Here is a 20255-nt window from a genome sequence, read left to right on the forward strand (position 1 = left end):
CATGTCAGTGAGCCACACTGTTGCACTGGGTGACATGATCCTTTACTACAATGGACACACACACACACACACAAACAGTATTGAGTATTTAGGTCAGTAGGACAGTGTATGCGGATTTGAATAAAACAAATTATATCATCAAATGTAGATCCACATCTGAAAAAAGGCCCCGACAAATGCACTAGCATAACAACTGTTTTGGTCAATAATGTTGCCTTTTTTTGTTTAAATTAAACTATTGTATATGTTCATCACTTTAAGAACAGTGTGTGTCTTTTCAAGGAACCAATGGTCTTGGAGTTGAGCGACACAGACAGGAAGTGGGAGAGAATTAAGAGACACACTAACACATTGTTGGTGTGTCACATTTACTGAAATATAACACATTTACAAACATAACAAACAGAGGACCATCCCCCTGGCATTTCCATTTCCACTTTGCTAAAAAAAACTGTATTGAATGGAGTAAGATGGGTTAAGCTTCCACGTTGTCCAGCTAACATTAACTGGCTAGCTATTGTAAGTTAGTCCATTTGTTATACCTCATCCTTCAATGTCATAACCATGTTTTTAGTAAAAGTACCAGTTTTGCCTGTGAACGTTTTATGTTTTGCTGTTACAGGCTCACTGGAGGTCATCTTGGTCCGAATGTGTCGAGTATTTGACTCGCAGAACAACACGGTTTACTTTGATGGGAAATTTGCAGGTCCCGATGTCTTCAAAGCATTAGGTGAGTGCAGGAACTTTCTAATATGCTATTTACCCTTTTCCTACTGTTCCGTCTGTACTCTGTCAAGAGGAAGGCAGCCTCTCCTCTTCCTTCTTGTTCACACAAAGTGTTTGTGTAGTTTAAGATTAGTGGGAGATTTTAAAACATTTGTTTGACAAATGACAGGACAACTATGTCATGGAATTCCGCAAAGAATGGATTGCGCTTGCTAAAAGCTCCTTTTTTCACTCTGGAGCTATCAAGAAACCAAAATGTCTCTCTCTTTCTCGTATGTTACATTCAGAACCTAATTGAATACTTTTAATCACTATCTCCCTTTGTGCGTGTGTGTTTGTCTGTTGCGATCAGGTTGCGATGACTTGATCACGTCAGTGTTTGACTTTGCTAAAGGCATGTGTGCGCTGCATCTGTCTGAGGACGAGCTTGCTCTGTTCTCTGCATTTGTTCTGCTCTCTGCAGGTACGTCTCTTCTTTCAGGTTTAAAAAAAACATCAGAATATGCATTTATCGTAGTCTGTCATCGTAAAACTTCATTTAGTTTGACCTTACCACAAGCTGAAATAATGAGTGTGTGCTTGCTTTCTGCAGACCGCTCGTGGCTGCAGGAGAAGTTGCAGGTGGAGAAGCTGCAGCAGAAGACTCAGCTGGCTCTGCAGCACGTCTTGCAGAAGAACCAGAGAGAAGACGGACTGCTAAACAAGGTACAGTCAGCACAGTGACAGTGGTGGACAACATATTCAGATCCTTTACTTAAGTAATGGTACATTAGAATCATTTCTTCCTCTATTCTCTCCACTCCTGTTTCCTCTCCTCAGCTCAGATGTAAGGTGTCAGCGTTGCGTTCACTGTGCAGTCGACACACAGAGAAGCTGTCAGCATTCAGAGCTGTTTACCCCGAGATCGTTGGAACGCACTTCCCTCCTCTTTATAAGGAGCTGTTTGGGGCCGACCTTGAACTGAATGTGCATGCTGAGGTATAAGCTTTGACTGCGAGCTGGGCAGTGAAGCACTGGACCCCGCCTGGTTTCAACGGCCAAACGAGGATGGGACGATGACTTACACAGCCGAAGACATAAACTGTGTTGCCGTTGCACTTCTCCTGGACAGCTGAGTCCACAAAAAACGGAGAGACTTGAACTTTCTTTTTTTTCACCTCCTGCTTCTCTTCCTCTCGTGGCTATGGGTTTGAATGCAGTGAGGAATCAGGTCTCCTCCCACCTGTATTAATACACAGGATCTTGGATCAGGATCAAATTCAGTTCTGACATTTAAAGAAACCTCCAGTATTTACTTTTAAAGACCTGGCCTCATCCTTCATCTCCTCTTCTAACCGTTACTTCACATCCAATCACACCAGCAGTGTCACCGCAACTTCAATTTGTATGTCCTTAAAAACTGGTTTAGCCGGAATCTTGGTATCCTCTGATGGTAAGTACTGTGGCAAGTCAACCAAATCATGCAGGCTTGTGCTATCAAGCCAAAATTGCTAACCTAGCTAACAAGCTAATGTGATAGGTTCTTCTGTTCCCAGCTCTCCTTAGTCTCAGAGGTTAGATCTGATGAGGCAGTTACGAATCATGTAAACTATGATAGTAATTTGCAAATCTTTAGAAAAGCTGGCGTGTAAGTCTCCTCAACTTTTAACCTCCCCTCTATTCTGCATCATATTCTCATGGTTTTATGGCTGCAACACAGATTTTCCATAATTCAATCTGACATATTTGCTACTTTTTTGGAAACTTAATTTTCCATCCAAGAAGAGAACTTATAGTTTTGTGGTTTATAATAATGGTCGACTTAACATTCTGAGGATGGATAAAGCCAGTGGAGTGCACATCAAAATTTAAGAAGGCGTTAAAAAGAAAATGGTTTGGAAGGGGGAACTGAAATGGATCCACAAGAAGTCCAGCCGACTTCAACTTAGCAATTATAGAATTTTCCAAAAGTTAAATACACATTCGACTTAGTGTGCATTTCCAGCAACCGGTGTAAGAGAATATGCTGACAAAGGGGGAAACTCTGCTCTATTACTCTTTGTGCCGTTCTATTGCTGCTTTTTTATTTTCTTGTTAGTGTATTGATATTTAAAATAAAACTCTGGTGTCAGAGTTAATTGGAGGATCACCGGAGCAAAGATGAACAACTAATTCAAAAACTCTTTTGATCTCAGCAACAAAATAAATATGGACAAGTGGAGCTCAAATCGCAGGCCACTGAATCAAGAGAGAGACAAACACCTGAAGAGGTTTGTAGGCCTACCTAAAACTGATATCTACTGTTTAAAAACATAGAAACTTCTGATGAGATGATATCAATGTTGACTTCTGGCTGGAGTCTCTTCTGTCATATGCTGAAGTATTAAGAGTTGTGTGTTCAGAAACACACTCCCTGAAAGGGCTACATGTATTTTAACAGTGAAAGTCAGCTCCAGAACCAGCAGCTCTACAGTATTACAAATATAATACAGCTATACAGTACAGATTTTTGGAACATACTTCCATTCGGTCTCACCACAGATCTAACTTGAAAATGGACTGGTCAGTTTCATTCATGATTTTTTTTTTCTCTTCCTGCCTTTCATCCTCCCAGCAGCCTCCTGAGGCACAGAGTGGCTGATCCATTCTCATGTAGCAGTTAGCTTGTAGCTCCATCCAGTGGCCCTAACAAGAAAGTGCAGGTTCACTTATTACAACTTAAATCTTAAGCATGTTAATGTGGGAGTTCGGAGTTGATTTGATTTTTTTTTATTGCCAGCAAATGCAATTTGTAGAGCCAAACCAACAATGTGCGTCTCGGTATGTTGTTCACATTCTGTCTCTGACTTTCAGTTTAAGGCTGCAGATGTACATTTCACGTGTAAAAAAGGCTAAGTCATTTCCTAAAATAGCTGATCACTTTAGGTCGGAGAGGTGTATGTTTAAGGGAACACAAGCATATCTAAAGCATTTCATTTGTTGTGGACTTTTTTCAGCGGCAGATTAACATTTTGAGACAAATGAGACAACTCAAGGAAATATGAATAATCTTTGGTTGAACTGCTCAAAGCTCATATGCATACAAAAGGCTATATGACATTATTCATTCAGGAGTTCACTGAAAGCAATATTTAAATAGTATCATGCTATTATGAGCAATACCAACACTGCCTCATAAAGACAAAACTATGCAGAGTCAACTGGTGAAAATATGTGTTGCACTACAGAGAGTATCTACTGCCTACATGTGTTTTTCCATTATCCACACCCTTACTTTATATTTATAACAGTTAATCAGAATGCATTTAAAACTGGTCAAAAGGATCACATAACCTGACTTTCCAAAAAACACAAGTTCTCATTTATATGTTTCAAGTATTTTTTTATTCTGTTTTAAGCACTACAGTAGAGTGATCCTGTATTGGATCAGTGTAGTCCAACCTAGACTTTGAACCTGAACATGCAAATACATGCTCCATTATGTCCAGTTGTTCGTTGTAAAAGTAACAGTGTCATTCACTTGAAGCAGTGACTAATGACATGTTGTGGGTTACTGTCCCATTTCAGCATTTTAACAGTCAACAATACAATCAATCAAACCATTACTATCAGTCTCGAGGTCCAAAGCCCCCAAGAAATGTGTATTTCTGGCAAATATCGAACACAACTTTAGCCATAACGGAATGTCAAGCAATAATGTTACAATAATGTAATGTGTATTTTCAGATGTTTTTTGGCATTTTTATGCTTTATTGATAGTGTAGAGACAGAGTTGAAATGGAGCAGAGAGGGGAGTGACATGCAGAGAACGACCGCGGGCTGGAATCGAACCCGGGTCCGCTGCTAGCCGAGGCCAATGGGGGGGACGCCCTACCAACTGAGCTAAGGGCGCCCCCATGTGTATTTTCATCTTTGTTTATCATGTATAGTTTGAAAATATGGCATGCCAATGCAGATTATAGTTTTGAAGATTTCATCTGGGGATTTTCTTTTTAACCTTGTGTGTTATTGGCTTACTATTTTGTCTCGACCTGTCACGTGATCACATATGCTGATGACGCACTTTTCTCCCTTCATGCCACCTTATTGGTTTGAAACTCGATTTATAAGTTGCTTTATTGATAAGTTGTACAGGCCACAGGAAAATACTGCTATAGATGCCCAATGAGCATCAAACTTTTGATCTGTTGATTAATATGCATCATAATGTATAATATCTGGTTTGATATGCACTGCTCTCCTTTAGATTTAGTTTAGTTACAGAGAGCATTTTTTGTGTTTGTAATATGTGTCGGGGTAATAGGTTACCTTGTGTTGGCAGGGTATTGATTTTACCAACTATGCCACATCGTATGTTTCTTTACAGGGTAATACATTGAAATAATAATGTTCTGTTTTTTAACAACCTGACAGCAACAACAGCTACATATGTTTTGCTTACGTAGAACCGTTGCTGGTTATTTGTCAAACCTTTCAGGTTCCAGGTTTTCCCTGGTGCTACAACTGCATTGCCATGAGCAAACAATTGGATCTTTTTGGCAATGTTGCTTGAACCACTAATATATTTTAAACTCTAAAGTTTAGGTTAAACAATGTTTATTGAATACAACTGTTACATACCAAGCACTTGAAAAACATGTCAGGAGATATTTAAAACTGCTGTTGGAGTTGTGTAAAACATGTATTTCTTTTAAATTGTCAATTTTGTTTATTATGATATTCAAATATCATAGTACAAAGGTGTTATTGCCCAGCCTGCTCCTGTATCAGTGTTTCAGGCTGGGAATTGTTAATTTTTTTGTTTAAACTGGTCGAACATGACTTATTTTGTTTTGATACAAAGCCAGAGCTGCTGTATCTGAAATGTATTAAAAATAAAACAAAGCTAAAAAAAATGCATTTATCTGTTTTTTGTTCTTTCAAATAAGAAGTACTGCTTCGTTGAATACAAACTGGCAATACATAAAGATTTTTGGTGTTTTAAAATTGTTGGTGTACATAGAGGAAGCAACCAGAATGTCTTGTAGAGATTTATACGTTAAGAAAAATATTATATATAAAATGTCTCCTCAATGTTTAGGGCACTGCCCTCTGTGCCATCAGATACTGTTGATTGTTCCTATGTTTATTAAAGGGGAGATTTGTATGCTGTGAGCACTACTTACAAATGTTTTTGTTTTGAGTCTATGTGAGAGATTTTGGTCAACTGACCCTTAAACTCTCAGTCTCTGTGTTTTTCATGAACATTTTCTCCAGCTTCTAACGATTTTAATCTAATTTGATTTTCTAAAAATATTTAAGAAAAGAAATGCAACGGATGGAGGGAAGGAAATGAGAAAAGGAAAGAGGTAATAAAAAAGAGAAGGGTGTAGGAAGGAGGATCAGAAGGTTTGTCTACCATATAGTTTCCTATCCAGTAGATGTCAGTAGAGCACAGGTGTATCTGTTTTCCTGCAGACTAAACCTACTTTGCCAATGGCAGGGCCTGCAGGAGGATCACATACTGTGTGTGAATGAGATTACTTCATGGTTGGTGGACTTTGTATCTCTACTTAGGTTCAGTATCAAGTTGAAAGTTTCAGCGTTTCACATGAAGAAAAGGCTGACAGCCAGGCATTTCTCTTTCACTGACAGGTGTTAGACTCGCTCTATTTCTCCTTCAAGCAACAGTGTTTCTCTGCTGCTTTTAATGCATCATTTTTACACTTCAACACCTTTCCTCTTGTGGTTATGTATTTCTCACCTTCTCTTAACAATCTCTGAACTTCTATGAGTGATCGCTGCCTCCAGAATGGAAAGTAGCTTCTGCTGTTTCCTGACCTATCTAACACCTTCATCCTTTGAGTTTTTTTTTTATTATTCCTTTCAGCCCCCATGCTCTGCAAACTGTCTTCATGACAAACCATATCACCTTGAAATGTCTGTTCATTCTCACTTACTATCGCACTCTGTCCTGAATGTCTGGTTTGATGTTCAAGAAATTCCAGGATTTTTTTCTGTGTGTGTGTGTCATTTTAGATGCGTTATGGTTATGCATAGTTAGGCATTAGAATCTGTACCGTTGAGAGATACATTTTAATTAAATAGTAAAAAAATATTAGGTATATTTTAAAAAATAAGTTATGCTGTGTTTCTCCTGCAGAGCTGTGAGAGCTCAAGTGGGGAAATGAAAAGCTCACACTTTATTTTACGACTCCATAATTTCTCCCCTGGAGGTTTCCTATAAAGAATGACAGTATGTAATGTGGTGCAATTTATAGAGAAACACAGAGACCAGCTTCCGGGACAATTTATAGTTGTTTTATAGTCTACAGTTTATCAGCTGCTTTTGATATTTAGAGGATTTTTTTTTCTAAGAAAGAAAATAAGGCCTACTGTGCTTCCAAAAATTTGGAACTTTTTCTCAAAATAATACTTAAAGGTGAAGTAAGCGATTTATTTATGTTAATATACGTGTTAAGTCGCTCTATTTTCATACAGTGATCACTTACAGTCCCCTCCATAAGTATCGGAACAGTGAGGCCAATTCCTTTATTTTTGCTGTAGACTGGAAACATTTGGGTTTGACACCAAAAGATGAATATGAGACAATAGCTCAACATTTCAGCTTTCATTTCCAGGTATTTACACAACTTAGAAGATAGCATTATTTGAAACGGAACGCCACATTTTTAGGCAAGCAAAAGTATTGGAACAGATAGACTTTAAATAAATTAAGGTGAATGAAATGTAATATTCTGACGCAAACCCTTTGCTTGCAATAACCGCATCAAGCCTGTGACCCATTGACATCAGCAAACTTTTGCATTCTTCTTTTATGATGCTTTTCCAGGCTTTTACCACAGCCTCTTTCAGTTGCTGTTTGTGTAAGGGGGTAACTCTCTTAAGTCTCCTCTTTGGCAGGTAACATGCATGCTCTATAGGGTTTAAGTCTGGAGATTGACTTGGCCAGTCTAAAACCTTCCACTTTGTGCCCCTGATTAACTCCTTTGTTGTGTTTTGGGTCATTATCTTGCTGCATGATGGAGGATCTTCCAATCAGTTGGGTTGCATCTTTCCTTAAATTGGCAGACAAAATGTTTCTGTGGTTTCTGTGAAGAAGCCATGCAAGCCCAAGCTATGACATTGCCTCCACCGTGTTTCACAGATGAGCTTGTATGTTTGGGATCATGAGCAGATCCTTTTTTTCTCTAAACTTTAGCCTTTCCATCACTTTGGTAAAGGTTCATCTTGACAACAACACGGTAACACATGATGGCGGCAGCAAAATTAACTCAGAAGTCTACAGAAACATTCTGTCTGACAATTTAAAGAAAGATGCAACCAAACTGATCGGAAGATCCTTCATCATGCAGCAAGATAATGATGCAAAAAAACTGCAAAAACAACAAAGTAGTTCATCAGGGGCAAGACATTTTAAGTTTTAGACTGGCCAAGTCAATCTCCAGACTTAAACCCTATAGAGCATGCATTTTACCTGCCAAAGAGACCAAAGGGTAACCCCCCCAAACAAACAGCAACTGAATGAGGCTGCGGTGAAAGCCTGGAAAAGCATCACAAAAGAAGAATGCAAAAGTTTGGTGATGTCAATGGGTCACAGGCTTGATGCAGTTATTGCAAGCAAAGGATTCGCGACAAAATATTACATTTTATTCACTTTAATTTATTTAAAGTCTATCTGTTCCAATACTTTTGCTTGTCTAAAAATGTGGCGTTCCTTTTCAAATAATGCTATCTCCTAAGTTGTGTATCAGATCCAGATGTAAATACCTGGAAATGAAAGCTGAAATGTTGAGCTATTGTCTATTCATCGTTTGGTGTCAAACCCAAATGTTTCCAGTCTACAGCAAAAATAAATGAATTGGCCTCACTGTTCCGATACTTATGGAGGGGACTGTATATAGTATGCGTGTTTCATAAAGCCGGTCTCTCTGTCACTTGCTCTGCATGTAATCGGCTAATAAACTTTTCGGGATCCCACTACTGATAACCAATCAGAAGAGAGAATGCTACAAACCAGCACCCGTCTCACTGCCGGTGCACATGCAGAGCGACAGATGGGTTAATGTGTATGCGCCTTCAATGGCGGAGCAGGTAAAAATCCTTCCCAATGTCTGTTTTGATGGTTTTTATAATTTTTTTATCACACTTATGGATCTGAGATGATGCTAGATAACTCACTGCTTGAAGACCGCAGTGCATTAATGTGGTGACGTGGCCATCCAACGGACACTGCACACTGCTGGGTTCCTTGGCCGCAGAACAAGGAGGATGCCACTTCTCCAGATAAGGCACACAAAAGCCCGCTTGGACTTTGCAAATGCTCATCTGGACAAAGAATACTTCTGGTCTTCTGTTTTATGGTCAGATGAAACTAAATTGAATTTTTGGCCACAATGATGTATCCTTTATTTAGCATAAAAAAGGTGAAGCCTTCAACCCTAAGAACACCATCCCCACTGTCAAACATGGTGGTGGGAACAAAATGTATTAAAGCCACTACGAGTAACATGGCACGTTGGCGTCCCCTTTGGACAAAAGCGGTAGTATTTTTACGACGCACGCTGTCGCAAAGCTGTTTTCTAGCTCGTGCTAGGCGCGTGAGTGTGAACTGAGAAGGGAGCAATATAGTGCATGTCCGTGTGTTGAAAGTGTGGGGACTCTTTTCGGCTCCGTGAGAGTGGTTTTGACACTGCATGAACTAATGCCAGTCACTGCCACACGCACCTGATTGCAATGAGTGATGCAGCAGTGTCACCTAACTACTCTCTCTCTCACGGAGCTGAAAGATAACGTGTCCGACCGTGTCCGACTCCTCACAGAAAGCGAATGAACGATAGACGGCAGTTAGTATGGATCACGATGAGGTAATGTGTTTATGTTGTTGTAATCTATTTCAGATAATGGTTATCTGATGATGGTGAAGCAAAGCAAACTTTGTGTTAGTACCAACCGCTCATTCATTTAGGAGTAAACACTGCAGTCTAGTTTCGCTCCCGTGAAATTGTATACACGTTGCATGGCAACGCCCTCGCCCTCGCCCCCCCCCCCCCCCCCGTAGCCTATATCACTCTCCCTTTTAGCTTTTCTTCATTGCATTTTCTTTTTTTTCTTTGATGCTTCAGCCCCGTTATCAGTTATTATGACGACAAATAACTGTATCAAACAAGGCTCCCGCTCCCCTTCCCTCACCTGGAGGGATAGGCTTCTCAATTCACGTTGCTGCGCCACACTGAAATCTGCGACCAATACGGATATGTGACCATAGAGCCTGCACGAGCGAACCGAAAATCGGACTGGGTGTGCGACCAGACCAAAAGCAGTAATAAAAACTATTTAAAAACTTCTTTCTTTGCACAGATGGTCTCGTTTGCTGTTAAAGGTAATTTATGATTATCAGAGGAAACATGAGGCTGTTTAAAAGATATTTAAATGTTACTCGTAGCCGCTTTAACTATTGTTGTCTTGCAGGTTACGTGGTGAACCTCGTTTATATGGAGGGTGGTGTGACAGCTCCTGGCACCTCCTGATTGGCAGGCTTCCAGGAGCTGATTGCTAATTACTAACACCCATGCTGGCTGATCTCCTCAGCTATATAAGCTGCAGGAATCAGACACTTAGGCCCCCTTCCTTGATGTATGGTTTGGTTTAGTTTGGTTTAGTTTGGTTTGGTTTGGTTTGGTTTAGTTTAGTTAAGTTTAGTTAGTGCTGCTTTACACATACCATACACTCTTCACTCACACAGACACCGCACCCATTACTGATTACTGACATTCATGCAACATTTATTAGATTACTTAAAAATTGGTTTAAATAAATTATTATTTGGTAGCTAATTCTCTTGTGTGGTTTCCTCGTTGTCCTTCCCTTGAGCCGGGATGTGACAATACCACAGACACCCAGTGTATCAACTGTATAGGTTGCATGATACGCATCGAGCATGTTTTGTGGAGCTTGTGTAGGCAGTGTTTGTGTGACAGCTTAAACGTCCTTTATCCTTCTATTATTTTTATCCAGTGTCTGCTTTTCTTTGTTACTCAAGCCAACAGATCTTACTTTGGGGTGGAATTCAGCGGTCTCTCTCCCTCTCTCTCTCTCTCTCTCTATGTTATGGATATTTCAGTTTTCCACAAAGTTATGTGGTCTCTGGAAACAGACAACCATATAATTACATTATAGAGTCATCAAAAACTAAAAAAACACATAATGAAGTGATACACAACCATGGATTTGTTTCTAATTGGATTTAATCCATGCTACTCAGAAGGGTTCCACTGTCTGTGTTGATTTTTCAGTGATTAATATTTGGAATGGACTGGTGTTGATTATTGGTGGTTCGTTGAGAGCTGATTGGACTCTGAGGGGTTCGTTTCAAGCTTAATTAAATTGTTGTGGACTGAAACATGTTTCTAGTGTTGTTCTTTCACAGTTCTTGTCCAATTTCAGAAATGTGGATGAAACAGTCAGAAAGTAAACCACCATACATTTTGCTTCACATAAACCATCGAACTGGCGACAAAGATGTCGGAGAGGAATCGCTGCTGTCTAAATAGAGTTGAAATGGGGGTGGCAGCCTTTTTAAGTTAGCCATCTGTATTTATAATTCCTTTGGCAAATTAGCCCCCTGCTAATAAACAAGCATCAGAAGCTGTAGTGAAACAGGACATTTTAAACTAGTAACAGCAAACAGCAGCTCACACATTCAATGAGCTGATCATTTTGTCCTCATCGCAAGAGGTGGTCTATTTTCCCTCAGGGCCTGTGTTCCCTCACATTAATAAAATAAAGCTGCTTTTCATGCACTAAAAACAAGTAGCTTTGAATAATGAGGGAACATAGGGATGACCCTATCATCCAACGTAAAGAACATTAGGGAATACCTTTTTTTTTTTAAACATTTCCCTACCCCTCCCTACCATGACAATGTTATCGTCTTTACTATAAAAAGATGTGTTGAAATAAAATACGGTGACCTGTTTTAAAATCAATCAATTTGGGGGCGGTCTGAAAAGTTTAGAGATGTTCTCCCTCCCTCATGGGTGAAATAAAGAATTTTGTAAAAAGCAGAGTCTGGTATTGAGTGTCTATTTACTAATGGCTATTCCGTTAATGTACTAGCTTGGTCACTAAGTAGTTACAGCTCACACAAAAAAACATTCACCTATTCATTAAAACGTTATGAGTGTATGATGTGTTATTTTAATGAAAAGTCATTATGAAACATCATTTATCAAGTTTCAGGTCAGATATGTTGACCGGCTAACTTCCAACTTTAAACTTGTCTGCCCAGTTTAAGGTGTACGAAGAAAATTGAAATACACAGCAAACTATTCTGTGAGCCAGCAAACTCTATTAGTATTGGCAAACTTCTTTTTGTTTTTCACACAAAACATTAAGCGGCTGTCTGTTATTTCTGTCCTCCTCCTGGCCATGGCTGAAAACAATCTCCATTAAATCCTGAGAGGCAGCCGCTTTTAAAACAACCAGGATGCACATCGGAGCCAAACCACAACTCTGCAACGTCTGTCTGTTCATCGATATGACCAAATACTTACTCCCGTCTACTGAATGAAACTTTGATAGAAACAAACAGACGACATGTGCCTCCTCTTCTTTTACCTCTTTTCCCCCCTTCATCTGGCCCTGCAGCTCTAATTACAAGGACGCACGGGAGGGTACGGGGAGAGGACAGAAGCCTTTGGGGACGTGTGTTTGTTAATGAGATGGATCAGACTTGGCAGGCAGCAGAGCCTGGCAGCAAAATGTTGACAGAGAGACTGACACCCAAATCTGTGAGCTCCACTAGCAGTTAAACAAACAAATCTGGAGCAACAGCAAAAGACCTGGACTGTAAATAGCTTCAGAGTCCATTTTGGCGCCTGGGGATTATATGCATTTTCATACCGTCAGTTTTTTAATAAAACCTCTGCGAAGTATATGTGAAGTAGGATTTGTAGTACTGATTTCATGGTGGAACACCGTGAGTGGAATGTAGCTTTAGTAACAGAAAGGTTTTTTTCAGAGGCAGAAATAGTCACACTGAATGATTCAGGCAGGAGACTCAAGCTCTTTATAACGTCTGGCCAGTGACGCTGATGTCAGAACAGGTATTTGTACTTTGATATTTAATGGGTAAACCTTAATTGGGATATGATTGGATTGTGTGACTCACATCCAGCTGTCTTGTCTGTTTTACAAAAACTTCGACCTACTGGTAGCTCTAAAGGCCAGGACACACCGGTCCGACTACCCGAAAATGGAGTCTGCCGTTTCAGGCAGCTCCAGTCTGCCCGTCGCGGCCAAAAAAGTGCCAAGAACACACCGAACCGACTACTAACTTTCCGTACGCTCTGCGCTTTCGCGGGACGTAATGTCTCCATAACAGCAGGCGGCGCTAATCTGTATTGTGGCCCAAAAAAACACAGAAGCCGGAAATTATGGGCAGCTCTCTAGACCATAAACATAAATAGAAATACGTATTTATATTTATGGACCATAAAGAGCACCATTTTTAGCAGAGAGTGTCGAGCATGGTGTCGAGCAGTCAACAAGGGTTGATGCATGTGAGTACAGTACAGTAACAAAACAAACAAACACATTTAAGCAATGGCTAACTGTTGTTAGCTGTTTGTGCTACCCGTCTCACTTACGGGCTTCATTGATTCGCTAGCCCTCCACCAATGAAATTGCTCCAACTGAAAGACTGCTCGCCGCCGATGTTCAAAAGAAGCCCGACGACATCTACGACGACCGACGTCACGGCACACACCAAACAGATTTGTGTCCCTGCCCCTTCCAGACTCTCCGACGGCGATTATCGGGCCAGTGTGTCCTGGCCTTAAAAGGACAGTCAGAGGGGAACCAAAGTCAGTAGGATTCATGCTCTGAGGACCACGAGTGTCTGCAAAAAAACAATCAATCTCTTAAATAAATAATAATAACAAACTAAAAAGTGCAAAAAAAAACATGCCATGCCAGTAGTATAATATTTCCCTCACCCCTCCCCGAAGCTTCTCATAAAAGCATGGCATTGGACGGAAGAGCGGAGAGCGATTGAGAGCAGGAGGATCAGTGGCAGCAGAACACAGAGCTGCAGGATAGACCCCCCTCCGGCTGTCGTTGACTTCAAATGGTTCACATTAAGCAGCTTTTGGCCCCTCCACTCTCCATCCTCTGTTCTCAATTGTTTCTCATCTCCACTCCAGCTCCCCCCCCCCCACACACACACACACACAGTGTCTACTCCTGTCCATCATATTATCAGCTGAGCGAGGCCACATCTTGTCAGCACACTGTGTCAGGGCTCTGCAGGGGTTTATCACCCTATCAGACCACTCAAGACCGTACGGATCGTCAGATAAAATCTCATCACAGTGTCTGTCCAATGACACGCCTGAAAGTGCCGTGGGCTATAGCCATTAGATACTCTTCACAGTTATTTTCACAAGGGTCCTCAAACACTGCATGCTTCATTCACAGGAGGAGTTGACATCTTTTAGATTTTCGTGCTTTCAAATAATAGGTATTCTCAGTGTGCCTTGTAGGAACCAGTGTAACAATAAACTCACCAGTCCATTTGTCATAACCAGCTGCCTCACATATGACACCTGTCATAAGGAGGAAGTTGGGATGGTGGAGCTGCAGCAGCAAATGTAGGAGCCTGAGGCTTAATACTTTCATTGCCATTGACTGCTGCTGTAATTGTTGTGTATATGACCAATAAACATCTTGAATCTCTCAAATCTAATCAACACAGTAATAGTCACCAGTGGCAGATTTAAATGTCCCCGCTCTCCACCTGCAGAACTCCCTCAAAGTACCAATGCCATGGCTTAGAGCAGCCAGTAGACATAGAGGCAAAAACAACGATAAAAGAAAAATCCACCAAGTCCACTGGAAAATGACACTGGAAAAGTAGGTGGAACATATCTCCCCAGCTTCTGTGGTAATTACACCCCTGTGTTTTGCATTAGTATCTAGTGAATCATAGAGACACAGGGCTCGTTGATGAATCTGCTAACAACATTTTATCTCTAAAAATTAAGATTTTTTCTTTTATTTCCCCCCGTGAGTTACCATTTATTCATTGTTACTTCAACGTTTCCACTCCATCTAACACACACAGGCACACACAGAAAGGTAATAATCAGTCATGTAAAGTTATATAACATGTCCATAGTTCCTTCTGCGCAGCAAAGTCTTGAAGTTTTAGTTTCTAAGTTTCACTTTTTCATCTCTTTTTCTTTGGCACTTTGGCATCCTTCTAACTACTTACCCTGTCTTTCTCCATTGCCACCCACTATATACCATTACCACTACTCCTTCCATCCCGAATCCATCTATTGTTTCCTCTTTCTTTGTTTTCCTGACTAAATCACATCTGAGTGCCAGCAGGACTGATCCACACCTTCCATTACCTGCACCCTGTGCTTCTGCTGCTTCTCACTTATTTCCCAGGTTCCCCCTCTCTCTGGTGTGTTTCCTTAACCTCTCCTGTGGTGTGTGTAGAGTCGCGGTGCAGACCTTATAGACAAGCTTTCTTTTCTGCTCTGTTGCATTCAGAAATAACTTCATGTTACCTGAGTATCAGGTAGAGATTTAACAGGGAGTCACTTCCTCACAGTGTTTCACTTTCATTCTCCTCTCCTCCACTCTCCAGCTCTCTCTCTCTCTCTCTTTAATGTCTGAGTAACTTTACTCCTTCCTTCTCCTTCTGTTTGCAGTGCAATTTTCTCATCTTTCCATCTCCAGACAAATACTCTGTGTTGTCTTCTTTTACAGTTGTTGCCACGCCAGATAGGCAACTGAACTGCAGCTTGCCTATGTTGCTGGACAAACAGCCAAGATATATACAAACCAATTACCTAATTAATACTCTCAAATAAAAACCTGAACAGATAAATTGATGGATTATATTTTTGTTAGTGGCTTTCTTTGTAGGGTACATCGTGGATTGGTGCTTGGTCACCTTCTACCTTTTTTCTGTCCGGCTGTGTTTAGTATGCACACTGGTTCCCCCTCCTGAAGTGGTGGACAACCCGAATACAAATATTGATTAATTAAGGGGCTAATTTCCAGCTCCATGAATCCCAGCTCCTACATAGCTCTGCTACTATCCTCAGATCATCAATAGACAAACCCCCCAAGGTTCATGCATGCATGTTGATTTATCTGCACTCCTTATCCTTGAAACATAGCTTTTACTATTTAACATTCATGAATTTTATCTGTGTGTCAGTAAGGTGGGAGCTTCAACAATTTATGGACATCAGGGGAGAGCGATATTTTGCTCAGGGTTTTGCTGTAGGTGGGGTCAAAAGGCAACATAACCCTGCCAGCCAGTGAGAGTATTGACTGGCATTTCGCTTCACTGGATCTGCATTACATTTGTAAGGGATTTGTTCATGCATGATAAACATCTTGTGATATACAAGGATTAGACAGAAGCTTAAATATGTGGGTTTCATGTGTTACTCCACTGACTCTTTTGGCTGGCTGTTGGGCTCCTAGTCACCCATTCTGTGACAAACTTTTAGTATTTAGTGAAACAAATCTTATGGAAAGAAAGACGCAAACAGTCATGTTTAGATACGTATATATATATGATATATATATATATATATATATATATATATATATATATATATATATATATATATATATATATATATATATTAGAGGTGGGCATAGATTAATTTTTTTAATCTAGATTAATCTAGATTAATTTTGGAATTAATCTAGATTAATCTAGATTAAAATGGCTCATTTGAATTCATTCATAATATGTGTGTGCTCCTAAATAATGACTCAAAGTAAGTCTCTGAGAACGTGTTTCTCAAGCCAGGTGGCGCATCAGACCAGGGGCTCATCTGCTTGAGGAAGCTGTTCTACTATGATAATTGGTGATGAAAATAAATAATGTTCAACAAGATGTTACTTAGTAACGCGTTACCGGCATCGGACCTCTTTTTTCAGTAACGAGTAATCTAACGCGTTACTATCTCCAAACCAGTAATCAGATTAAAGTTACTCATCAAAGTCACTGTGCGTTACTTTTTCTGTAATTTTCCTTAGTGAAACATTTTACATAACTGCACAAATGACTGCGATTGCGATTTTATGTAAATAAATGTGCACGCATGTGTCTCTAAACGCTCCAACTGCTCCAACCGCTCCTCTCGTCTTTTTGGTAGCGCCCCTCTCTGACATGCAGCGTGTGTGTGTGCGCCTGTGTCTGTGTCTGTCTGTGTGTGTGTGTGTGTGCAGCAGCAGCATTACGGCCGAACTGTGGCGCAAAACAAAGTTTCCCCCCCGATGAAATATAGCGTCTGCTAAGGGGATATTTAGGATTCGGGTACGGTGACGTTGAAGAGATAGAAGTGTTTAAAACTTGGAAACTTATAGTCACGTGGCGACCGGTGGCCACACACACCCACCCTGCGTTCCAATACCCGATTGTGTCGTGGGCAAGTGATGGAGAGAGAGAGCGGCGGGTGTGTGAGAGAATAAAGGCTCCTCAAGTGTCAACAACGGCCCCCGGCTATTATTATCTCCCCTGAGCCGAACAGGAGGTGGAATAAGAGATTAACGGCGATATTTTTTTTATCGCCGATAAGAGTCTTGCGTTAACTCAGCACGTTAACGCCGATAACGGCCCACCACTAATATATATATATATATATATATATATATATATATATATATATATATATATATATATATATATATATATATATATATATATATACAGTATACACATGGTAACAATTTACAAGAAGGTACATAACATTGTAGTAACTAATATATAGTTATGCATTACCTACCATAGTTTTTTTTTCTTTAGTAACTACTACATAGTTTTGCATTACCTACTACTGACGTTACGTTAAACACAGGGCGTCGGTAACTGTCAATTTGCGACCAAACCTACTGACGTCGTCTTGACTGGAGTCCTTTCAGACACTAACCATAAATCAGAAGTTCCCTGCTCTCCTGATACATGCAAAGCCATTGTTCTTTGAAGGAGTAGTGCCTTGCTTGTGGACGTCTATTCATCAAAACTTTGACGTAGGCCCTTAGCAACGGTGATTAGACAGCGGTCTGTCTTGCTGGAAATAACAGAAATGTAGAATGCCGTGATTGACCAAACAGAACAGAGGATTTATAAGTGCCATGTAATAAATATATGACCCTTTCCTAAAGACCAAAGGTTGCACTTATCCAAGAGGAGTATCCTAAAACAGCATAAAAGCAGAGGGAGGAATTAGCAAAGACATCACACACGGACAAGTACTCCTGCCTTCACATTACTGAGAGTGGTATCAAACAAGCATCAACTAAACATAGATGTGACTCATAATATGCATTAGAAAATCACAGAGTACCACAGTGGCAGGCTTTGAAAACCCATGAAATGCATACATAAATGGAATTTCTAACCACTCATTAATTGAAAATTAGAACATGTTGGAGTCTCTCAGCTGTGTGAATGTATAGCTTGAATTATGTTCTTCTGTGTTCAGTGTCTGTCTGTCGTACCAAGCTTGTAAAAAGAATGATCCTGAGACCAGTGATGTAAGCAGTGTTTAGGAATCTGAGCTGTAGCCACTTTTACTGTCATGTCTCTCTATCTCCCTGATAAAAGCAAAACAGCATTATGCTCAGAGATACCCACCAAGCTTATCAACAATTCGACCATCGTCTAATGTGTTTATCTGGCTTCCTGGAGTTCAAAGTAGCTTTGTGCTGCTCAGATATATCCCAAATAAATGTTCCTATCTGGCCACACCCACAATGCTCCTTCTGAAATAATAAAAAATGCTAGATATTATTACTGTCAAGGTTATCTACTTGTAAACTTGATGCACTACACACACACACACACACACACACACACACACACACACACACACACACACACACACACACACACACACACACACACACACACACACACACACACACACACACACACACACACACACACACACACACACACACACACACTCAGCGATTTTTACCAGCATCCAATAAGGAAGTGACCAAAATTGTAGTACCTTCCGGTGGCCACTGGGGGTGGTACCAAGACTGATCAATCACTTGTTAGACAGGCCGTTTTCAAAGTCTTATTATACCTACAGCCTGGTCCACAAAACCATTCTAGTCTGTATGTTTAGTTCATATCTCCATGACAGCACTGAGGGGGGTGTTTTTCTAGCAGGCTAGTTTTTATTCTTTTGGAGGTTAAAATGTATTGGCGCGATCTCTTGAGTGACAGCTCTCCGCCCGTTGTCCCTCATAACCCTCGGAGGTATACGTCAGCCAGATGGGCGTATATCTCTCCCCCCGACGTGAGGCGGAGTGAAAATCTCACAAAATGGCGACGCGCATAAACCCGGATTATTGGATGCCATTTGAATAACTGAGGTCAGCACGAATGATACATCCATATTATATACTATCTATGAGTTCTACAGGGCATTGTGTGATCTAGAACATGTTCTAGATCACACAATGCCCTTTATATTGCGCTGTGTCTATTCTCTTATGTAGCACTTCTCATCATGACCATAGCGTTATTAGTACTTCTCCTTTCCTTATTTACAGTAAATACCTATAACAATTTTATAGGTATATTATAAAAAACTCAGTTCAACCTCTGGGCACAATCAAGGAAGGAAGAAAAAAATAAATATTAAAAACATGTCACAAAAATAACTCAATAGATATATCGATAGAAACCAGAGGGCTGATTGAGAACCCATTGAGGCAGATAATGATACTTACAGGGACAATATGTGATGTGTGTCGGAAAGTGTGTGTGTTTTCGGCATGTTAGGATTGGGTTTCCTGAGCGCAGAGAAAATGCAGCACTAACAGCCTGTATCCTAAGTTTTCTCCTGAGGTGTTTGAAAGTGGAAAGTTGAGAGTTTGAATTAGATCTCTCCTCTCATGATAATAGCACGGTGCCGCCGGGCGCCATCGACCGTCGCCTCATGAGTTCCTCTGCTCTGCTCCCGACCCAAAGCAGCCGGTAATTACACCCACTGCGCCGGAACACAGAGCCACACCGCCTAAACAAAGAGTCGATAAAGTGCTGCAGCTTTTAAACAACAATAAAGAACCAAAGGTATAAAAGAAGGGCATCTGAATATTACTGAGAGTTAGAGAGGGGATGCATTTGCAGCTTTTATTTAGCTGCTAATGGCCGAGGTGAACGTTCGATGGAGTGGAATAATGAGACGGATCAATGTGCAATCGAGCTGCTGTCCAGCCCGCCACACTTCCCATTCCCAGTGAGGCCTCAGGGTCTGTCTAATCTGCTCTCTAAGTATGAGGGTAACTGGAAATAACATTCAAGAAAAAAAGAAGAGCCGCTGAGTTGGGAAAGTTTATTGATTCTTGCCATAAGTGATAAAAATATTGATTTCTATATATTTATTTTAAGGGTTCAGGCATTAGTTTGGACCCAGAGAGGCTCTATGGATAAAAAAGGGAATCCTAATGAGTTTTTGGGTTATTGTGAATTTCCCAAACTTGGGGTACCTCAA

The 20255-nt window shown here is 40.5% G+C and overlaps 1 protein-coding gene across 1 annotated transcript in view; it reads left to right on the forward strand.

The window, feature by feature from the left end:
• LOC307251363 (nuclear receptor ROR-alpha A-like) overlaps positions 1-20255 on the forward strand; it is a gene marked incomplete at both ends in the record, with an annotated part of 48995 nt that overhangs the window by 12142 nt on the left and 16598 nt on the right. The window contains 4 exons of the mRNA XM_080028712.1: positions 623-730; positions 1079-1189; positions 1319-1431; positions 1546-1704. Coding sequence (XP_079884838.1) covers positions 623-730; positions 1079-1189; positions 1319-1431; positions 1546-1704 — 491 coding nt within the window. The remainder of the gene's footprint in view (positions 1-622; positions 731-1078; positions 1190-1318; positions 1432-1545; positions 1705-20255) is intronic.

Source organism: Ammodytes marinus (assembly GCF_949987685.1).
Source record: "Ammodytes marinus genome assembly, chromosome: 1".
Taxonomy (NCBI): domain Eukaryota; kingdom Metazoa; phylum Chordata; class Actinopteri; order Uranoscopiformes; family Ammodytidae; genus Ammodytes; species Ammodytes marinus.